At 40.1% G+C, this 22,913-nt stretch overlaps 1 protein-coding gene across 1 annotated transcript in view; it reads right to left on the bottom strand.

The window, feature by feature from the left end:
* Window positions 1-7,443, bottom strand: part of mkrn1 (makorin, ring finger protein, 1) — a 30,367-nt gene extending 22,924 nt beyond the window's left edge. Inside the window, exons 1-2 of the mRNA XM_084346458.1 lie at window positions 7,198-7,443; window positions 6,357-6,488 (exon numbers count right to left, since the gene is read on the bottom strand). Coding sequence (XP_084202584.1) covers window positions 6,357-6,488; window positions 7,198-7,271 — 206 coding nt within the window. The 5' untranslated portion in view covers window positions 7,272-7,443. The remainder of the gene's footprint in view (window positions 1-6,356; window positions 6,489-7,197) is intronic.
* Window positions 7,444-22,913: the final 15,470 nt, after the last annotated feature.

Below are 22,913 nucleotides of genomic sequence, written 5' to 3'. Positions count from 1 at the left end.
GAGTACTGTACACATATAACATAAGCATGATTTTAGTTTTCATAGAGCCTAGTTGTGTGTAAAGTCGCTGCAGGGAACACCATCAACTATGCTGTCAGGTGCACACTGAGCGCCACACAGAGCGCACTAGAGGCAGTGCTGTGGCTGCCACACACACACACTCTGCCTTCTCCAGTCAGCTCACCTAGTACACCTTCACAACCAACACACATGGATTGTGTAAATTATGAATGTGTGGAAATAAAGTCAATGACAGCTCTCTCACAATCGACAAATTTCCACTTTCAAATGATATCTCAGGCTGAGGGATAACACTGGCCCTCATTTATCAATCTTGCGTGAAAACGGGTGCAGATCTGAGCGCAGAATTGGTCTTACGGCAGGACACACGTGTGATTTATGAAACATTCGTATCTGACCAATCCCAGCGTACGAATGATCGGGTCTTGATAAATGCGGCGGCTGAATTCGATCGTCATTAACATGTTACGCCCTTAAATATTCCTGGTTCGGAGGCCTCGCCCACTGAGGTCAAACACAGAGAGAAGAAACACTGGCAAGAAGAGAAACTTTTCGGAGATGGAGAGACAAATGGGCATTGGCTCATCTGGCTGCGCCGGCACATCAGAAGCCACTCCATTCACTAATGCAATGTTGTGCAAAACTGAACAGAATAATATCGCACACTTTCTCTGGGGTGTACAGCAGCGTTCCCCCTGCTGGTCCGAGACAGCGCCACCTGCCCTTCAGCAACCCGGAGCAGCGCTCCACTGTGACCCGTGTGCGTGTGTGCGCACTATTGAATCTGCGTTCCTGCTCTGTAGCAGGTTTGCCAGCGGGGTTATTAGGTATTCCGTTAGAGGATAACCCTTGTCACCTAGAAGAACCATACCAAAATGTTCATCATCTGATACCTTGTTTAGTTTAATGCAATTTATCCAGGGTAGCTGCTTACCGAGGAGGTGACTTTGGCTCTGCAGTGCGCCCTCCTGCAGCCGTGCGCCAACACAGCTGTTTTGAAATATAAAAGAAGCGTGTGTCCCCCCCGGCCACCTGGCCACCACGTTTAAAAGTGATAGCTTGGCATCACAAATCACCTGTACATTTATCGAGTGGTATTTTTTGCGATTGATGAATGCGTAATCATTCATGGATGGTGCCTTCAGACGCACATGAGTGCAATCAATTGCTCCAACCACATTCGGAAACCCAGCAATCTCATAAAATTGCCTTTTGTAATATTATTTCAAATGTTAATGTGCAATAATTAGTTGTCATGTAGGCTATTTAGCCTATCATATTGTTTTATTTTACAAAAAAGTGGTATCAGTAAAAACGTGGGCTTTTTTTAACTAATGTTTTTGTTTTATTCGTTTTAAGAATCCGTTTTGATCTGTTCTAAATGTGTGACTGCTTATGCTTAATGACAGCTGAGGTTTGTTTAATATTTTCAGACAGATTTTGCTGTGCTGCACCGCAAATCCACGGACTCAGATTTGCGTACACGAGCTCAGACCTGACGTGAGATCTGATCGTAGCTTCCGCTCACGTCCAAATTGATAAATACCGAAGTTTGCGTGGAAATGGTCGTACGCATGGTTTTCTGCCGTACGTTCGTTTGATAAATGAGGGCCACTGACTTTAGCAATCATTTAACTGTAAAGAACCATTGATCAGTGGCTTTCATGTGGCACTTTGCATCAACCATTTATGGTTGAATATGGGTGTGGAGAGGGTGGGATATGAGGCGGATCCATGTACGCACATTTCCGAGTTGATTTGGGATTTATAAAAGGAAATTCCGCATTGTTGTTGCCATGGTTTTATAAATCTGAATATTTTTTTGTGCATGGCTTTTGGGTGCACATTCACTTTTAGTATGGATCCTATGCAATGTATTATAAATGAGACCCCTGATCCGCCAGCGGAGGTAGTAACAGAACCACAACAGAGGAGAGACGATTTTTAGCTGACTCTTGACACCTGACCAGTTTTCTCTCAGAGGCAGGTGAAAGTTTTTTGTTTTCTTCCTGATTGTGGCAGTGACACAACTGTGCCATGCACTTTATACATTCAACAATTGTTTGTACAGTTGATCTTGGGACCTGTAACTGCTTTGAAATGGCTCAAAGTGACTTGCCTGACTTGTTCAAATCAATAATGGGCTCTTTCAGATCAATGCTGAGCTCTTTAGACTTTCCCATTGTAGTGTTTGTGGCTGAGTCTTATGGGTGTATGAAACAAGCCCTATCAAAATGGGCCCAGAAAAGTCACCAGCTGCTATCACTAAGAGTTAGTGAGGAAGTTAAGGGGCCATGTTATAAAAGCAAATTTGTATGCCACAACCTTCTATAATCACTTACATTACATTCAATTTGTTATGTGTATATTTTGGAGCCAGCAGATTTGGTCACATTTTCCGAAGACCTATGATAAATTCAAGTGTCTGGCTAAGTTTTTGGCCATCATATGCCTCCAACGCAGCTTCAATGTGCTTCATAAAGATGCTTCAAAAAGATCCTCATGTGGTGTTCTGATTGGGTCGAGATCTGGTAACTGCCATGGCCCTAGCTGTTATTCACATCCTCTTGTCATCCAAGAAGAGACCACTCTGGTCAGGATAGAAATGTCTCATCATTGAATAAAGGTGATTGAGCAAAACAACTACCATGTAAACTGGTATATTAGCTGTTCATTAGCTAAATTCTGTGAGCAACCTGATCACAGGCCAAAATGAAACTTTTGTTGATACAGTATTGTTATAAAGCCTTTCCCATAGATAGGCTCTACTTCAGAGGATAACATTTTTCTTTTTCTTTTTCCAATTGTCATTTCATAATACGCACAGTATATCACTGTAAACACAACTAGCAGTGTCAATGGTCAATTTCGAACTACCTACTAGAGTCACTTCAGCATGTAAAACAGCTCAATTTCATAGTTGTAATACAGCATGACTAACAGGCCATGACAGCCTTTTCACACAGCCTACAAAAGGAAGACTTGACCTGTCCCTCCTCCAGCCTCCTCCATGATGGCGAGCTCCATCAAAACACACCGTTAACCAGTCTGTTCCCAGAAAGCCATTGGAGCACAGGATGAGTGGGCAGAAGAGGAGGGCTGCTGGAGCTATGCAAAAATAAATGAGGAGGTGCAGCAGCAGAGTTAACCTGGGGAACCAGCAACAGCACGGGGAGGGGTGACTGCTCAGAGAAAGAGAGCAAGAAGCAAACAGAGAGCGTTATGCAATTGCCATGCAGGCTGCAGTGCACTCTGTCTGGCCCTGGGGGCTGCAGAAGAGAGAGAGAGAGAGAGGGAGAGAGGCACAGAGACAGAGTGAGAGAGTGAGACAGAGCCCATCACAATAGACAGAGCACAGGGAATTCAACCATAATAAACCCCCACAGTGAGAGCCTTTCTCTGGGCTCTTAACACAGGGTGCAAAGCCCCACAGTGTCACAGGAATAATGAGGACACTCTCATGCAGCTCCATCACAAGGATGGAGGAATGTGATTTAACACACAACAACAACAACAACAGTAAGCTATATAAATTCAATCGACTGCTTCCTATGTGAGAAAGGCTGACTATTCAAGAAAAAATTATGTATGTGTATAAGTATGTGTGTAACCAATGTCGTGCTGCCATTGGGGTGATCCTCCGAGTGTCTTGGTAACTATGGGGATGCTCCTGAACCAGACATGGTGCAGACACTGTCTGTACAAGCTGTCTGCTGCTGTCTGGGTATACTCAAGCCTAACAACAGACTGGGAGTCTAATTTGCCTCTCAAAAGGACCATATGACTGCATGTTTGAGCCCTTTTATTACGAATAAGTGCTACTGACCACATTTATGCATACTGTTGTGTTTATGTTTTATGCATACTGGTTGATTTCAGTACAATATAAAAATTACCCTGGCCATTGCCCATATGAAGACTGGGATTGGCTCCAGTAACCCCGCAACCCCCTGAAAGGGGGGGATAAAACGGCAACATCCCCGCTACCCTTACAGAAAAGCGGACAAGAAAATGAGATGAGATGAGATAAAAATGACCTTTCATTGATAGGAAAATGTTCTACTGTTGGGCAATCCATTAATGAACAATGTGTCTGCTTTTACTTAGCTACAAGATAATGCAGTTTAGATTTTTCTAATTAGTCTGCACAAATGTAGTAATTATATCAGATCAGACACAGAAATTAATCCAAATAGGTTTTTTATTAGATAATAAGGGTTGAAATAATGTTGATGTCGGAGTAGAAGTGTTAACAGAGAATCTTTATTTGTTAAAATGGAAAAGATATGTTTAGAAACAAAATATACTCTGGACCTTCTTTAACCATTGATTTGTTGGTGAAATTGAACATACTGCCTCTTGAAAATCTGAAGCAAATTGTTAAAATATGAAGTCAGAATAATGTAATGTGTTGTTTATTACCTCCACCAAGGAGGTTATGTTTTCACCCGTGTTCATTTGTCAGTTGGTTGGTTTGTCAGCAGGATTACACAGAAACTTCTTATTGGATTTCCATGAAACTTGGATGGAGGACAGGCCTCAGCTCAGAATAGACTCCACAAAATTTTGGTGCATATCTGGATAAAGGGACGGATCCAAGAATTTCATATTGATATGGACATGGGCCCAATGCAGTAAGTTTGATAGTCACTAACATCTATCAAAAAAGTGAAAGAATGGGGTGCCAGTTAGCTCAGCTGGTAGTCAGTACAAGAAGACCTGTTCTCACTGGCCCAGGTTTCGAGTCCAACCAGTTGCCCTTTGCTGCGTGTTGTCCCCCTCCCTCTCATCCCATTTCCTGTCACCTCGCTGAGCTGTCCTGTAAGATACAGCCATAAAAGGCAAAACATATATATACATATTTTTTAATTTAAAAAAGTAAAATAGTCCAGTGTTTCCCACAGACATAGACAATAGACTAGGGTGGGCCGCCAACCCATCTTAGCATTTTAAACTAACTGCTGATGAAGAAAGCAAATAACGATGCTGGTGGAGAGAAAACTGAGAGGAGAGAGAGAGAGAGAAAAAAAGAGAAACAGAAAGGCAAGGCAAGCCGCCAGTGAACTTGCATTAATGTAGACAATTAAAGCAACACCATAACATAGGCAAACTCCTAAAGCGACTCTGAAGAAAGATAGTCGATTTTTGAGTCTCATTCTCAAGTTGTCAAATACCTTGACTGCTTCTTGACTTTGTTATCATTATCTATTGTTGTTCAACACATTAGCATTAAAAATTACAGTACTTTGAACTCCAAACTGTACTTTAATACTCCATAGAATAGGCAAGCTTCCTACTGCACTATTTACACATACACACACACACACGCACACACACAGTAATAACCTGGACACTGTCAAACATGAACTGAGAGATTGCAACAAGTATAATGAAGAACACAGGGAATTGCCATCAATACTAAATGATGGATAACAACACTACATTGGGAAATCTAATAGATCAGACATCATGGAACATATGTAATCCCATTAAATGACTGACTGCTGCACTCCAGTCCAGTCCATAAATGAGTCCATAAGCTGGTTTGCCAACCACTGAAAATGACCGAGGTAGTAAAACTCGAGGAAGAAGTAAACTTGTTTTGTTGTCACATTAAAATGCAGTTCACCGTTTAACACTTCATGTACCTCTGAAAAATCAAAAACACACAGCAGGACCCTGTCGTCACCTGGCTGCTCAAGATCAAAACACTGCCTTTCATCATATTCAGATGCAGACCAGGCTTATGTCTATTTTATAGGCAGGATTTTGACAAAACACAACAGAAAATTTACCCAAAAATGTTTCTATGGTCAAAAAGGTAAGTGTCCATGTACTAGAATAGTTGCCATTGTCATCTCAACAGAAACTATGGTGAGACTGCCAGAAGGAAGCTGAACATATAAAACCTCCACAAACACTCAGGACAAAACGTCCACTACATATTTTATAATACACACAATTTCATCCAGCAGAGCAATGCTGTAATGCCACAGAAAAATGGTTTAGTCCCAGACCTACATGAAGCTGCCATAGACACAGACCAACAACATGTTGACATTAGGAAGCAGCAATCTCAGGTGTCAGATCCACTTGAGGAGCAGGCTGTAACATTTCTGAGAAGCCCTGCCAGCAAAGCTGCTGTGCTGTCATTTGACTGAGAACACAACCAGCTTTAGAAAGGAAGTTATAATGCAGCTCAACTGACAACTGGAATCACGCTTTTAGGCTGACTTTCAACATGTCAGTTGAGTTCAAAACATCCCAGTTTTTCTGATAACATCCATATTTTTTATTTGTATTTAAAAGAACTTAGATTTTTGTTGAGTCTTTACCTGCAACGCTCCCCAAAAACACAGTTTCCTTTCTGAAAGAACTTGCAAATCATGGCAGCAGGTTTGCTGTTGGTCAGATCATGGGAATATCGACAGTTCTCTCCTTCTTTGCAAAGACCATGCATGAAGTATCTGAAAATACATGAGAACAAAAATGTCACACTACACTAGAATCGTATCGGAAAACTTAACGTCTTAATTAGTTAATTTAGTTAGTTAGTTTTCAGATCCGCATGTCAAACAGAAATGTGTATGTTAAAAAGCTGAACAACATGTAGTAAGCTAACTGTGTGAGAATGTCGCCTTTCACTTTCATGTTGGTAACGCTACCAAGCCAATGTTAACACGGTCACAACAAACGTTCGCTAATGTGGTTAGTCTGATTGAAACACCTGACAAAGTATTACGTAGATTATAAAATTACTTTCACCAACCAGCAAGACTAGCTGGTTTTAACGTTGGTTAAAGTGAAAGTGTACCGAGTACCTGTTAACAGCGTGTTACAATTAGAGTTAATATTAACGATTTTGTCACTCTCTGGTATTGTAGCCCAATATTATAGCCTGGCTATTAATGCATACCGAGGTAGTTGCTGAAAACGTAGGCAGCAAACTGGTCGCTATCCTCGCTACACCACCAGCCTGCTCTGTGACCATAACACAGTGAACATAACAACACACCAGTCTAGTAACGTTACAGCTAGCTAGCCAACAGCTGAGCCAAGCCTCAGAAGACGCTGTTGTCAGTCGCCCGCAAACCACCGTATCGTCGCTAGTTAGGTGTCAAACGATATACGATATAATCACCCTTAATATTTTAATACTCATTCGTCTTGTTTTACCTGCAGGTTACGTGTTTAGTCCAACCTCCTGTTACTGGTGAGGTCGCCGTAGATGCTACTGCTGCCTCCGCCATTGCTGTTTATGTTGAGAAGCTACGGCCGGATGTTCCGGACAGCTCCGCTCCAGCTCGGCCTCTTTCGTATATACGGTTGAAGTCGGAGTTTACCGAAAACCTCGCGTCGGGTACCGTCAGTACAGTCCTTAGCGGGGCACCACAGTGAGATGCCGACAACAACACGGTGCCTGACAGCACATGAAAGGAGCTTACGTAGGCTACATGACGTTAAGTACAGTAAGTAGTTAACGTCGTTAAGCTTTGGTTGAGTAACTTAAAAATATAACTAATATAATATAATAGTGTTTATTCTTATTCTTATTCTTCTTTTTATTATTACTATTATTATTATTATTATTATTATTATTATATAATAATAATAATAATAATAATAATAATAATAAGAAGAAGAAATAGAAATGTAATGAAAATGGTTTGTATTGTACATTTTATGCAACTATTTTTTGTAATTTAGCACTATTTATACTGTGCTATATTTTACCATATCAGGTACGTTTATTGTCATTTTTGAAACAATGCTACCTCAGGGCTTTACTACGAAGGAGGCTCAACATCTCCGGGCTCTGTGTTCATAACCCGGCTCAACAAAACCTAAAGCCCCGGTCAGAGTTAACTGTATCACGACGGTGGTCATTGTCCGGCTCTGAGCTTTGTGCTCTGTGCGCGTTCACATCAAAGGAGCTGCGATCGCGGGCTGCTGAGAGCTGAGAGCTGAGGAATAGGAGTGATCACAACCAAATATGAAGTTTTTAATTTCTGACAGCTGAACATTGCGCATCTGTTAACCTTTATCCATTTACAGTAAACAAATCTTTTTTTCTTATTGACAGATATTTTATATTGTTTTCATATTATTATTTACTGACTGTGATTACAGAATGCGAGTGTGTTATATTGAGAGCGAGGCTGGGTGTGCCTATGAATATAGGCTACAGTGAGTTTTTTTAAGGTGCTGTACAAGCAAATCATATTGTCTACTCTGAACAATGACAAAGAGTGTTTATAGTGTACAGTAGCAGGCTACTGTACACTATAAACAACTGATTTTGCTCTTTGCTCATGGCAGTTGTGACAGTCATTTTTGTTTACATGTCAGCAGGCAAGCTTCACTCATGCCAGGGATGTATTATGCTTTGTCCTATAGCCTACTTAATTGTATCACTTGGAACATGTTATGAAATGGATCTATAGTATAGAAATTTGCTCATAACAGGCCGGCTGGAATACAAAGCAAACTTACCTCTCTCGAATGCACATTCATGGAAGTCTTGTATTGTCATCCCAGGACAAAACACAAACAATGCAGTAATGTAATAATATACATCTTTACATGCACAATAATGAGTCATTCAGAGAGTTATTAAATGTTTTTATTATTTAATTACGCAGAAACCACATGGCAGGTGCTATTTTCCCATCCATAGGCTACTCTAAGTACAGGAATGTGAGGGTTTCATACATGTAGGTTGGATCACTCTTCAGGAGGTGTCCTTACTCTACCAGTAGAGAATGCTTTCCTGAAATTAGTGAGAAAGTAGAGCATACTTTCCCTGGAAGTACAGACTAAAAACGGGTTAGGGGAAAATCCTAGAGGAAACACTGCATATATTTTGGAGAGAGGGGTCGAGCATGTCTCTTGTAAGTGTAAACAGTGAAAACTGTTATCTGAGGAGCACAAGTCATAATTGTGAGGGTTTTTTCAGTTGAGCTTGTTTTTTTCTTTTCTTTAATGTGTTTGGAAATTACTTTTAATGATGTTAACTAGATCTTATAAATGGCCTAAACACATCAAATTTGTATATACCCTATACCGTATGACTATAAGACTTGAAGAATCTCCTCTGTGCAACTATTCATGTAGTCAGTCAATGATCAAACTAGTAGCATGAATATGAATTACAGTCCAAGCGGGTTAGGCAAGGCAAGGCAATTTTATTTGTATAGCCTGTTTTTACAAACAGTTTGTCTCAAAGAGCTTTACATAGCATGAGCATCATAACAACATCCTCTTCCCTTAAACCCTCACATCCACTGAGGAAAAACTCCCAGGAAACCCTTTTAACAGGGGAAAAATTGGAGAAACATCAGGGTGAGCAACAGAGGAGGGATCCCTCACCAAGGACAGGCAGACGTGCAATAGATGTTGTATACGGACATGAAAACAGTTTATAACAGAGAATATGGAAAAACATGGAAACGGTTGACAGGAGCTGAATAAGGCAGCTTCTGGTGGGCAGGAAAGGCAGGGAGAGCAGGCCAGCTTAATGGGAGTAGTGGGTGGCAGACTGGGTCGTGAACAGGGAGGGCAGGCTGGCTGACCCATGGAGAGAGCTGGTTCCACAGTAAAGGACCCCACTAACTGAAGGCTCTACCTCCCAGTCTGTTTTTAGAGATGAGTAGAAGTAAAAGTACCTGTGTAAAAAACGACTTTGGTAAAAGTGAAAGTACTGATCCAAATATCTACTCAAGTAAAAGTAAAAAGTACAGGCTCTGACACGTACTCAAAAGTATTATTAAAAGTAAAAAGTATTTCTATTGCACAATTCACTGCAAAGCGAATAACCACACGATAATTTATCTGGAATCCATTTCATCAATGTTATTGTTTGAACAAACATTGTTCACTTAAGTTTACCTGCCAAACACAAGATGTATCCTAATGTACTTTACTATAGTCAATCGTAGGCATTTGTATTGTACACTTCAGGTTTACACATCACACTTCTGAACATTAAATCTTGGACCGGGACTGGCTACTAAACTGTGGTGTCACAAATCATGCTCGTAGGCCCAACTCTTAATCAACTTTTTTAATAGCACATCAGGCAACAATTGTTTCTCACTGTACAGGTGGTGTGTCATTGTGAGTGGCCAGGGACTACGTATGAAAATACTGTGTCCCTGCCAAATAAAATAAAAATGAAACAAATTTGCACACTGTGTAGTCAGTGAAGCTCAACTGAAAAACCCTTCACAATTATGACACGTGCTCCTCAGATAACAGTAACTCACTGTTTACACTTACAAGAGACATGCTCGACCCCCCTCTCCAAAATATATGCAGTGTTTCCTCTAGGATTTTCCCCTAACCCGTTTTTAGTCTGTACTTCCAGGGAAAGTATGCTCTACTTTCTCACTAATTTCAGGAAAGCATTCTCTAGGCTACTGGTAGAGTAAGGACACCTCCTGAAGAGTGATCCAACCTACATGCATGAAACCCTCACATTGCTGTACTTAGAGTAGCCTATGGATGGGAAAATAGCACCTGCCATGTGGTTTCTGCGTAATTAAATAATAAAAACATTTAATAACTCTCTGAATGACTCATTATTGTGCATGTAAAGATGTATATTATTACATTACTGCATTGTTTGTGTTTTGTCCTGGGATGACAATACAAGACTTCCATGAATGTGCATTCGAGAGAGGTAAGTTTGCTTTGTATTCCAGCCGGCCTGTTATGAGCAAATTTCTATACTATAGATCCATTTCATAACATGAAATGAAATGTTCCAAGTGATACTATTAAGTAGGCTATAGGACAAAGCATAATACATCCCTGGAATGAGTGACGCTTGCCTGCTGACATGTACACAAAAATGACTGTCACAACTGCCATGAGCAAAGAGTGTACAGTAGCCTGCTACTGTACACTCTTTGTCATTGTTCAGAGTAGACGATGTTATGAGCCTGTTATGAGCAAATTTCTATACTATAGATCCATTTCATAACATGAAATGAAATGTTCCAAGTGATACAATTAGGTAGGCTATAGGACAAAGCATAATACATCCCTGGAATGAGTGAAGCTTGCCTGCTGACATGTAAACAAAAATGACTGTCACAACTACCATGAGCTACTGTACACTCTTTGTCATTGTTCAGAGTAGACAATATGATTTGCTTGTACAGCACCTTAAAAAACTCACTGTAGCTTATATTCATAGACACACCCAGCCTCGCTTTCAATATAACACACTCGCATTCTGTAGTCACCGTCAGTAAATAAAAATATGAAAACAATATAAAATATCTTTCAGCAAGAAAAAAAGATTTGTTTACTGTAAATGGATAAAGGTTAACAGATGCGCAATGTTCAGCTGTCAGAAATTAAAAACTTCATATTTGGTTGTGATCACTCCTATTCTTCAGCTCTCAGCAGCCTGCGATCGCAGCTCCTTTGATGTGAACGCGCACAGAGCACAAAGCTCAGAGCTGGACAATGACCACCGTCGTGATACAGTTAGCTCTGACCGGGGCTTTAGGTTTTGTTGAGCCGGGTTATGAACACAGAGCCTGGAGATGTTGAGCCTCCTTCGTAGTAAGGCCCTGAGGTCTACTCTTCATGTAACAACTGCGCCACCTTGTGGCTAAACATCAACTGCACTGAAGTCATCATAACTTCATAAGTTCTCATTTTCAAATGATTATGAATACTATTATTTTTATTTGAAGCCGGGTCTGTCTTGACTGTGTGTGTTGGGGACCTCTGTGTCTGCTAGTGTCTATAACACAGTAATATCTTTGTCAACATTATAAAACGGAAGAACTTTTATTTTGAAGAGCACAGGGCAAGGAAGCACATTAGCCTGTCAGAGGACCCGCCCACCAACGGAAACAAAATATTGAGTGGTAAATTCGTTTTGTAAGTGAGAACCAAAAATCAAGAAAAGGAGCCGTTTTTTCGTTTTTTGTTTTTTTGCCCCAAAACGAAAAAACGAAAAAACGAAAAAACGGCTCGTTTATGGGTTCTGCTTGTGTCAATTATTTCCAGAAAACAGACTGATAAAATGTACCGTGGTCTCAGAGGACCCGCCCACCAACAGAAACAAAATATTGAGTGGTAAACTCGTTTTGTAAGTGAGAACCAAAAAACAAGAAAACGAGCTGAACTTTTGATTTTTGTTTTTTGCCCAAAAACGAAAAAACGGCTTTTTCAATGGGTTCTGCTTGTCAGTTATTTCCAGAAAACAGACTGATAAAACGTACCTTTGACGTTGAGGGTCCGTGTACGTTTCGTTAGTTTGATTTTTCCTTTAAACCGAACTGTCAGAAAACGAAAGTAAGCTGGTAATTTGGTTTTCCGTTTCAAACCAAAAACCAAAAAAACAAAATTCAGGCTGGTTTTTTCGTTTTTTGGTTTTTGGTTTTAAAACATAAAAACGAGGAAACCAAAATCAAATTACGGTTAAATTTTGATTGTCTTTTCGTTTTTTGATCTTAAACAGCACATTAAGGCCGATGACAGACCGGAAGTGTCTGGACTTCAAAATAAAAGCCCAGTGAATTAAGTTTTAGCCGTAGACAGTAGATGAATGGCCTATAAAAAAAAATCTTCTTTGTAAATGTTGTGTTTTGAGCACATTAATACATATTCAAAGCTGTGTTTATTTTTACACATTAGCGACAAGCTCATCGTTTAGTTCATCTTCTCCTCGCTGCGCTGGGTCTCTGTCTCCGCTGCGCACGCTGTAGCGCTTCGCTTCCATTCAGTCAGATCATTTTCACAGCGTGTTCTGCCGCCCGTCTCCGGTCCCAACCGGGCTCCGGACACGGAGCAGAGACTGTCCGACAGGCTGTCCCTCTTTGAAGCAGAGGATGAGGTCAGCTTCACTCCCGCTTCTGATCTTAAACAACACTGAACTTCAAAATAAAAGCCCAATGAATTGAATTATAGCCATAGACTGTGCTGACTCAATCCGACCCTGAGATCTCCAACCCCGGGCGTGTTTGGCAGGTGGCAGCGGCCCCTTTATGGTTCTTTTCTACTGTCCTGATCGTCCCAGCTACACCCAGGCGCAAGAGGGCAAGAGGACTTCTTGTCCCACCACTCTCAGGAGTTGTAGTGGTAACTGTTAAGTGTAGCCTAATTGGCAGCTTAGATGAGGGGATCACCTCCGCCGTGCGTAATAGTCGCGCGTAATGACAGAGGGTAGAAATTAGCATCAATAATCTTCTTTAACTATTAAATATACTAAGTGTGTGTGGAACAGAAATGGGTAAGTCACATCAAATACACAGCTCAACAATTGTGGATGAGGCCAGCCAGCTTTGTTCTCAGGGCAAAGGCCTCACAGGTGAGCTGGCTGCCTATAGACTCCAGACTCAATGGATGTGAGGTGGAGGGAGGTGGGTTTGGTTTTTTTGGGTTTTTTTTACAGAGAGGAATTATGACACTTAATCAGACTTCCACATGTGTAGTAATTAAACTGTTTAGCACAAAGTATGGATAAAAATTATGAAACTTTTCGGATGAGATGACCTTGAGGGTATGCTCGCAGTGCGACACCTGCTGGTGTTTTTTGGTAAATGAACATGGATTTTAAAAGGAGAAAATAAAGGTTGTGATTGGATCTCCAGTGTGGAGAGAGGATTTACACTCAATGTCCTGTAAACATCACACTGGAACGAAGTCTGTCACTGACATAATCTTAACAATGATACTATTATGATTTGTATGCTTGCTGGCGACGGAATGAGTTTCGCAATGGGCGGACATACTGTAAGGCTAGTGGGATAACTGTAGATTCATTGATAAGACTGTCAGGCACACACAAAGCCAGTAATAGCCTACACTGTTTTCGGCATATAATAATGCTGTGTGACGCTAACACTCAGTTAATGTAGCTACGAACCAACTTCCACTCCATATTTATCCATAAATGGACGAAGACGTCCTGAACCAGCTGTCATATCAATTTGCCGCCTGATCCACCTGTCTGTATACCTCTGTGTAGGTTCCACCATGTCATGAGACAAACATGCAAGAAGTCGCGCAGTTTATTGTGTGTAACCGGCGAAGAGCTGTCATTACGCGCGACTATTACGCACGGCGGAGGTGATCCCCTCATCTAAGGCTACACTTAACAGTTACCACTACAACTCCTGAGAGTGGTGGGACAAGAAGTCCTCTTGCCCTCTTGCGCCTGGGTGTAGCTGGGACGATCAGGACAGTAGAAAAGAACCGTAAAGGGGTCGCTGCCACCTGCCAAATATGCCCGGGGTTGGAGATCTCAGGGTCGGATTGAGTCAGCACAGTCTATGGCTATAATTCAATTCATTGGGCTTTTATTTTGAAGTTCAGTGTTGTTTAAGATCAGAAGCGGGAGTGAAACTGACCTCATCTTCTGCTTCAAAGAGGGACAGCCTGTCGGACAGTCTCTGCTCCGTGTCCGCAGCCCGGTTGGGACCGGAGACGGGCGGCAGAACACGCTGTGAAAATGATCTGACTGAATGGAAGCGAAGCCTACAGCGTGCGCAGCGGAGACAGAGACCCAGCGCAGCGAGGAGAAGATGAACTAAACGATGAGCATGTCGCTAATGTGTAAAAATAAACACAGCTTTGAATATGTATTAATGTGCTCAAAACACAACATTTACAAAGAAGAATTTTTTATAGGCCATTCATCTACTGTCTACGGCTAAAACTGAATTCACCGGGCTTTTATTTTGAAGTTCAGACACTTCCGGTCAGTCATCGGCCTTAATGTGCTGTTTAAGATCAAAAAACGAAAAGACAATCAAAATTTAACCGTAATTTGATTTTGGTTTCCTCGTTTTTTCGTTTTAAAACCAAAAACCAAAAAACGAAAAAACCAGCCTGAATTTTGTTTTTTTGGTTTTTGGTTTGAAATGGAAAACCAAATTACCAGCTTACTTTCGTTTTCTGACAGTTCGGTTTAAAGGAAAAATCAAACTAACGAAACGTACACGGACCGTTGAGCACGTTGTTGGCTACTTTGTTGCGCATGTGCGAGCAAGGCACCGTGGGAATTAGGGACATCAATAACCGTAAAACAAAAGCCCGAAAACGAAAATAGATTTATTATTTCATTTTGGTTTTCCCAATTATTGTTTGCTCTGTTTTGAGTTTAAAATAGAAAAACAAACTCCAATCTTCCATTTTTTGGTCAAACAGAAAAACAGAAAAACGAAATATTGACTGTTTTTTTTGTTTTTCGTTTGCCAGATTGAATGGAATGATTGAATGGACGGGTGATACACGGACCCAGTTGCATTACCAAATACAATTATTTTGTTCCATGCAAGTAAATGGTGGCCATCTTGAATTGTGAGAACAAAGAAAGATTCTGGGCTTATTACACATTGCAGATTTTATTTCTGCATGATAAAATGTATAATTATTTATGGAGATCGACCATATCATATGCAATATACGAAACTTTATTACAATTACAATGTTCATGCTGATCGTGGCAACCATCTTGAATTTCTATTGATTTATGTAATGTATTCTTCATGTATAAACTTTCTTAAACTAGGTATGGTAAATACATTTAACTAACAAGATCATCAACATCATATTTTATACCATGCAAATAAGAAAATTGATCTGAATACTGTTGTCAATGGCAGCCATTTTTTAAATGGCCACCACAGCCGCCATGTTGAAAATTTAGATGGCCCGATCTCCAATTTTTTTCAGATTGCCTTTGGCCTTAACTGTACCAAATTTCATGCTTTTATCACAAAGTGCACGATTTTTCAGCTAAGCCGTCCCACTATAATGGATGAACAGGGCTGGAATCCTACTGTATGTTAGCCTACATTTGATTTTTAATGGCCTTTATTTATTCAGCTGTCACAGTGAGAAAATGCAGGTGCTAGCAAGTGAAGATGAAAATATGTAACAAGCAGATAAGATATAGTTTGTTTATGTACGTATGGTAAGGATCCCTCCTCTTCCCATGGTATCTTCCATTTTATGTAATTTGTTATCTTATTCTGCTACTGTATACTTGACATTTAAGGCCATTTATTTTGTAGCCTAAAGATGTTCTGTCATATAACTCTCACATTACATGTCATCATATAACATAACACATAAAACATTTTTCTTTCTTTTTACATTGTAAAAAATGTAAAGCAGAAACAGTTACAGAATGCATTTTAACTGACCTACTTTTTACTTTTATCGAAGTACATTTTTACACTAGTTTATTTGAGTTAAAGTTCATTAAAGTAACTGAACTTTTACTCAAGTATAATATTGTAGTACTTCCATCCCTGCAGGCACGTGCACACATAGGGCCCAAGGGGTGCTTGAGTCCCTGCCCTTTTTGCCTTATATTAAAAAGTGGGGTCACATGGGAGTAGCGCCGTTGTGTAGGGGGGAAAGGTGATGACAATTCTAAGGGCCCACAGCCCGCTAGGGCCCACACACAGCCCCCAGTAGCCTCTATGACAAAATTATTATGCATACACTGAACTAATATATATTCATACGAATGAATCCGAATTAAAACAAAGCCACAAGTCATACAATATTCTAATTTTAATAATTTCAATAACCCCCTTGGCCCCTTCTTAAAAAATGGTTTGGTCCACACCGCGGTTCGTTCTTTCTCATCGGAATTAAGTGAGCGTGAGCAAAGGATTGCCCCAAAAAGCACAAGTCCGGACACCAGAAAAGAGTTGAGAAGGAGGCCATGAGTAGGAGCAGCAGAGCAGGGGCCCAGGACATCAAAAACTTTTTTTCCAATAATGGTGAGAGTAAAACTACCGAGGGCGGCTAAAACAATTAGCCTACTTGTTCATTCATTTAATGTCTGTAACATTACCTTTGATAGGGCGCAGGCTGGAGCCTACGTTAGCGGTCATCTGGCAGCCCTACACTCTGGACAAGTCGCCAGTTCATTAAAAAAAAAAGTCGCCAGTTCATTGTAGAGCAACGGTTCCTAGAGTAGCTATAACTGAACCTTACTAATTTAGGGGCTACTACAGTGACTGTGTGTTTCACACATATCACTGTCAGACAGTGCTCCAGTATGCTCCCACTCAGAGGCTGCATTGAATTGTATTATGACGCATTCAAGTTCTACTCAGTAATTATGAGCATCAGACGAAGGTCAGTTACGTTATCATGATGTGTTCAACGTGGTCTTGTAAAATGTGTTGTGGGACATTTGAATAGCCTAAATACAAAAAAGTTAAATGTTCAAAGATTTGTTGTTGTTGTTTGTTTTCATAGCAATATAAAATAAAAGACACCATAATAGCTGACAACAACAAAGTAAAAAAGACTATTTAGAATTTTGGACAGTTTACACTGACTTTTGAATGGTTTAAAAAAAATGTTTGCCTGGGAAAGTGAAGCTGTCCGCCTAGAGCTATGGTACTAAGAAGCCCATTTAGATTTTGTCCAAGAATAGGTTAGTTCTGCATCAGTTTTTCCATGAAACATAACATTTACAACAACGTATTCCATGTGCTCTTTGTTTTACTTGCACATTTAAGTTAAATGCTACATATTTACATATACATATACACATAGAAAGCAGTCGCCAACCAGCTATGTGACTTTCTTCAAAAAAATAGTTTATATGAGGATTTTCAATCAGGTTTTAGAGCACATCATAGCACAGAGACGGCACTGGTGAAAGTTACAAATGACCTCCTAATCGCTTCTGACAAAGGACTTGTCTCTGTCCTGGTCTTACTAGATCTTAGTGCTGCATTTGATACCATTGATCATCACATTCTACTACAGAGACTGGAACACTTAATTGGCATTAAAGGACCCGCATTAAACTGGTTTAAGTCCTATTTATCGGATCGATTTCAGTTTGTACATGTTAATGATGAGTCATCCCTGTATACCAAGGTTAGTCATGGTGTTCCTCAAGGCTCCGTGCTTGGACCCATACTATTCACCTTATATATACTCCCTCTAGGAAATATAATTCGGAAACACTCCATAAACTTTCATTGTTATGCAGATGATACACAGTTATACCTATCAATAAAGCCAAATGAAACTAATCAGCTTACTAAACTCCATGCATGTCTCAAGGACATTAAGACCTGGATGACCTGCAATTTTCTGCTGTTAAACTCAGATAAAACCGAAGTTATAGTACTTGGTCCTAAACACCTTAGAGATGCATTATCTAATGATATAGCGAGTTTGGATGGCATTAACTTGGCCTCCAGCACCACCGTCAGGAATCTGGGAGTTATCTTTGATCAAGATATGTCCTTCAACTCCCACATAAAACAAATTTCAAGGTCTGCATTTTTTCATCTACGTAACATTGCAAAAATCAGGCCCATCCTGTCTCAAAAAGACGCAGAAAAGCTAGTCCATGCATTTGTTACTTCCAGGCTGGACTATTGTAATTCTCTATTATCAGGCTGCCCTAACAAGTCTCTAAAGAGTCTCCAGCTGGTCCAGAATGCTGCAGCACGTGTACTGACAGGAACTAAGAAAAGAGATCATATTACTCCTGTATTGGCCTCTCTGCACTGGCTCCCTGTAAAATCAAGAATAGAGTTTAAAATCCTTCTCCTAACTTACAAAGCTGTTAATGGTCAGGCACCATCATATCTCCAGGAGCTCATACTACCCTATCACCCAACTAGAGCATTACGCTCCCAGAACGCAGGATTACTTGTAGTTCCTAAAGTCTCCAAAAGTAGAATGGGAGCCAGAGCCTTCAGCTATCAAGCTCCTCTTCTGTGGAACCAGCTTCCTGTTTTGGTCCGGGAGGCGGACACCCTCTCTACCTTTAAGAGTAGACTTAAGACCTTCCTTTTCGATAGAGCTTATAGTTAGAGCTGGTCCAGGACAGGCCCAGGCCTGTCCTGGACCAGCTCTTAGTTATGCTGCTATAGGCCTAGTCCGGGGGACAATGACACACTGAGCTTCTCTCTCCTCCCCTCTCCTCTCCTCTCCTCTCCATCTGTATACATTATGCCTGTATACATGCCCCATCTCTGCATGTCACTGACTTACTTCTTCCCCGGAGTCCTTGTGCTTTCTAGTCCTACAGGCTCCCATGGATCCTGGCCGCGCCCGGGTCGTGGATCGTGGATGCGCCCACTGCTATGGCCCTGCCTGATCGTGGATGCGCCCACTGCTATGGCCCTGCCTGATCGTGGATGCGCCTACTGCTATGACCCTGCCGGATCGTGGATGCGCCTACTGCCATGACCCTGCCTGACACCCACCACTACTGTCGCTAATATTAGTCACATCTGTTACATACGTTCCACTACTATTATTGTAATGCATTATTACATACTATCCTTACCCTTAATCACTACTACTGTTATCACTAGTAATCACATTTCCATGTGCATTTCATTATTATTGCTGTAATACATCTTTATGTACTTTCACTCCTGTCAACCATCGCTTATAATTGAATACATTGCGATCTCGTTGATCTGCTCTGTACATGCGACATCTATTGCACGTCTGTCCGTCCTGGGAGAGGGATCCCTCCTCTGTGGCTCTCCCTGAGGTTTCTTCCGCATTTTTTTCCCTGTTAAAAGGGCCTTTTTTGGGGCAAGTTTTTCCTCACTCGAATCGAGGGTCGAAGGACAGAGGGTGTCGTCTCTGTACAGATTGTAAAGCCCTCTGAGGCAAACTGTGATTTGTGAATTTGGGCTATACAAATAAAATTTGATTTGAATTTGATTTGATATTTACCTTGGGCTCCACCCTGTGGACTATCTTGAGCCAGGACACTTTGTTTTTTTGCATATCAGTGCTTGATTGTTAAATACAATAAAATACCCACTACCTATTTGTTGAGTGGTTAATTGAAAATGTATTTGCAATCAGAGGTGTAATAAAGTGCAAATCAGTGAAATGAGAATAAGAATATATAATGAGAATAATATATTACACCAGGCACTGTCAAGAACACTGAAAAACAAGTAAATTGAAGGTGGCAATGAATGGGGTAGATGGGCCCACACCGATATTCTTTAACTGCCCTGGTGCTGGCCTTCAAGGCCGTCAACGGAACTGCACTCATCTACCTCCAAACACTGGTCAGACCACACGCCCCAGCGCTCCACTACATCAGCTGGGCGGCTGGTACCGCCATTGCTAAGTGCAAACAAAGGTAGCTCAGCGAAGTCACAACTCTTCTCTGTTCTGGCGCCTCAGTGGTGGAACGAACTCCCGACCAATATCAGGACAGCAGAGTCACTTGCCATCTTCCGCAAAAGACTCAAGACTCACTTGTTCAGACTTCACCTCGACCCCGCATAGCATGACTCCCTCTACACCCCCTCACCCACTTATTGTGAGTCGCTTTGGACAAAAGCGTCTGCTAAATGCCCTAAATGTAAATGTAAATGTTCAATGGTGGTGCTCCCGAGGTGATCTAATGTAAATTGGACCTTATCATTTATCATAACTAATAATTATCCCTGATAATCATTAATTATTATTGTCTAATTTAACTCCAAACTCCCTATTAATGTTGCATGAAGCACTACACTTATAGAAACTAATCACCAAATAACCTTCTTAGGCACAAACTTTGTAGATGAAAATACATTTGAAATAGCTGTTGACATCTCAATAAGCTTGGGTTGTGATCAGTGAAAGACTAGAGCACCAGTGTCACCATTGGGAGCATTGTATCGTCATTGTATTTTTCCAGTTCCAGCAGCACACAGTTGCCCTATATGCCACTTCTCTGATACTTAACATCAACCTGTTTATATTTTTGGCTGCGTATACACTTTGGATTTGCACCATTGTGATATTTAGTTTAAAATTTTATGAACAATGTTCTACCTAGTCTCCTCTCATCTTAATTGTTGGCAGTATTACACTGGTTCAGAAGATGTCACAGGGAGGGTAGAGTTGTCTTTGCCTCCATCCTGTGTTAATAAAGAAGTACTGCAGTGTGAAAACAAGTGAATGATTTCTGGGAGCTCTGCTGTAAATTGGTCAGATTATACAGTTGATGAGAAACTGAACAGTGATGAGTTTTACAGAATGACTCACAGAAAGTGACCCCCCATCATTTGCCTTTTACTCTTGCTGCCCTGCGGTCCACATATAGAAGTGTTAAAGATTAAACTGTCTTTATCAGCGTTACCCAGAACATGCTTATACAAACTTTGCTGCAAAGAGAAGGGAGGGTATTTGGTCCTAAAAACACTGAATACAGAGAATACATAAAACAGAATATATTTTGCCAAAGAAAGAACTCTCCCCAATTTCTCATTCTACACACCTGTCAAAAAAACCTACAGGGGCTCCATGTAACAGTTAGTAGCAATTTACACGTATTAATCACTTTTTATTGGCCATATGTGAGCAGATTGTAATATACATAAAAAATGTGACCTTCCCCCTCTCTATCGGTTGCCTATACAAGCCAGGGGACGGTTTGTTTAAGTTGTTTAATGCTGCAGGACTGTGGATTTCTTTGTGAAGGTATCGGGTCGGATTTTCTGCACCAGTCCTAAGAATGTGACTTGAAGCACGTTCGAGTGCCTCGTCTCAGGTCCTATGTCAGCTCTGCTAACAGAGAGCAACAGTAGCTAACATTTAGTTTAAGTTTAGTTTAGTTTAATGGAGTCTGCTAACAAACTAACATGCAGCTTCCAACACAACACACACGTTCGACAGAGTCCCTTTAATGTTGGGCAACATCTTTGCTTCATAAAAAAAGAAAATTTGCAAATAATATTACAAAAAAGAAAATAAAGTTTTGTGTCTTTACTTATAGATACAAAACCAAAATAAAACATGTTGCTAAACTGCTGTTTTGGGTCTCCATCAAGTGACTGTTATGTACAGTATATACAAGTGCTGAAAAATAGACAAGGACTTTTTTTTAGAGTTTTATTGTGAAGTTTCCATTAATCTCATCATCCCATGATTTGTAAAGCTGTGGACTATTACATATTAAAAATAACATATGTACAGTACACACTTAAGCCTAAAAATGCAGGATAGTAAGAATAGTAAAATAAGCTTTTGCTTGAACTGCTCTGGGCATAATGAAGGATAAAGGACATGATGAAATAAAAACACATAAGACAGAATATAAAACTTTAATATCTGTTTACCAGGTTTTCTTGCCTGGACGCAGATACTACACAAAAATCTATGTAAATGTAGAGTGTCAATCATAAAACACAGTGCAGCTGATTAAATGCACTTATTCAGTTAATAATAACAATAATTCCCCTCAGTGTTTGTAACAAGTTAAAGCTATGAATAACAATTGTAACAATCAATCAAATCAGACATTTCAAAATAAAAAAAATAAAGAGTGAACAGTTTGTCATGTTTGTTTGAGGCAGTAAAGCTGTGTGAAGTACTGTAGACATGAGATGCACTGATCCACTTTTCTCAGTTCTGATCTAATTTAGATAACCGAATTTGGATATCTACCAATACCAGAGTTCTTTTGTTCCAAATATCATTATTATTATTGTTGTTGATGTTGGCATTATTGATATGTTTACATATGTATATATGAAATAGATACAAATTTTGACGAACCAATAAATTGTGAAATAACTAATATTATTGTGTGTCTAACCTAAAAGTTTTGTTTTATTTGAATCATCAGTTAATTATAGCCACTTTTTTTGTTGTATGAAAATGATCCTTTTCAAATATATTCTAGCATTTTTCTTACTGACCCATTTCAGAAATTTAATGTCAGGGAATTTAACTGTAATTGAATAAAAAAAGACAGTTGTAAAAGGCCATTTGGAAATAAGTTCTGTAAACAGATTTTTATGATATATAACTAAAATAAAATAAAAATAAGATTATTTATTAAAAGGTTTATGTATTTCATATTTTACTTTTTTCACATGATAATTCATTTCATAATATTTAATATTATATAG

This window comes from Pagrus pagrus (assembly GCF_965226575.1).
Source record: "Pagrus pagrus genome assembly, chromosome: 23".
NCBI classification, from domain to species: domain Eukaryota; kingdom Metazoa; phylum Chordata; class Actinopteri; order Spariformes; family Sparidae; genus Pagrus; species Pagrus pagrus.
The sequence above is the reverse complement of the archived record's forward strand: the minus strand, read 5'-3'. Positions and strand labels throughout refer to the sequence as shown.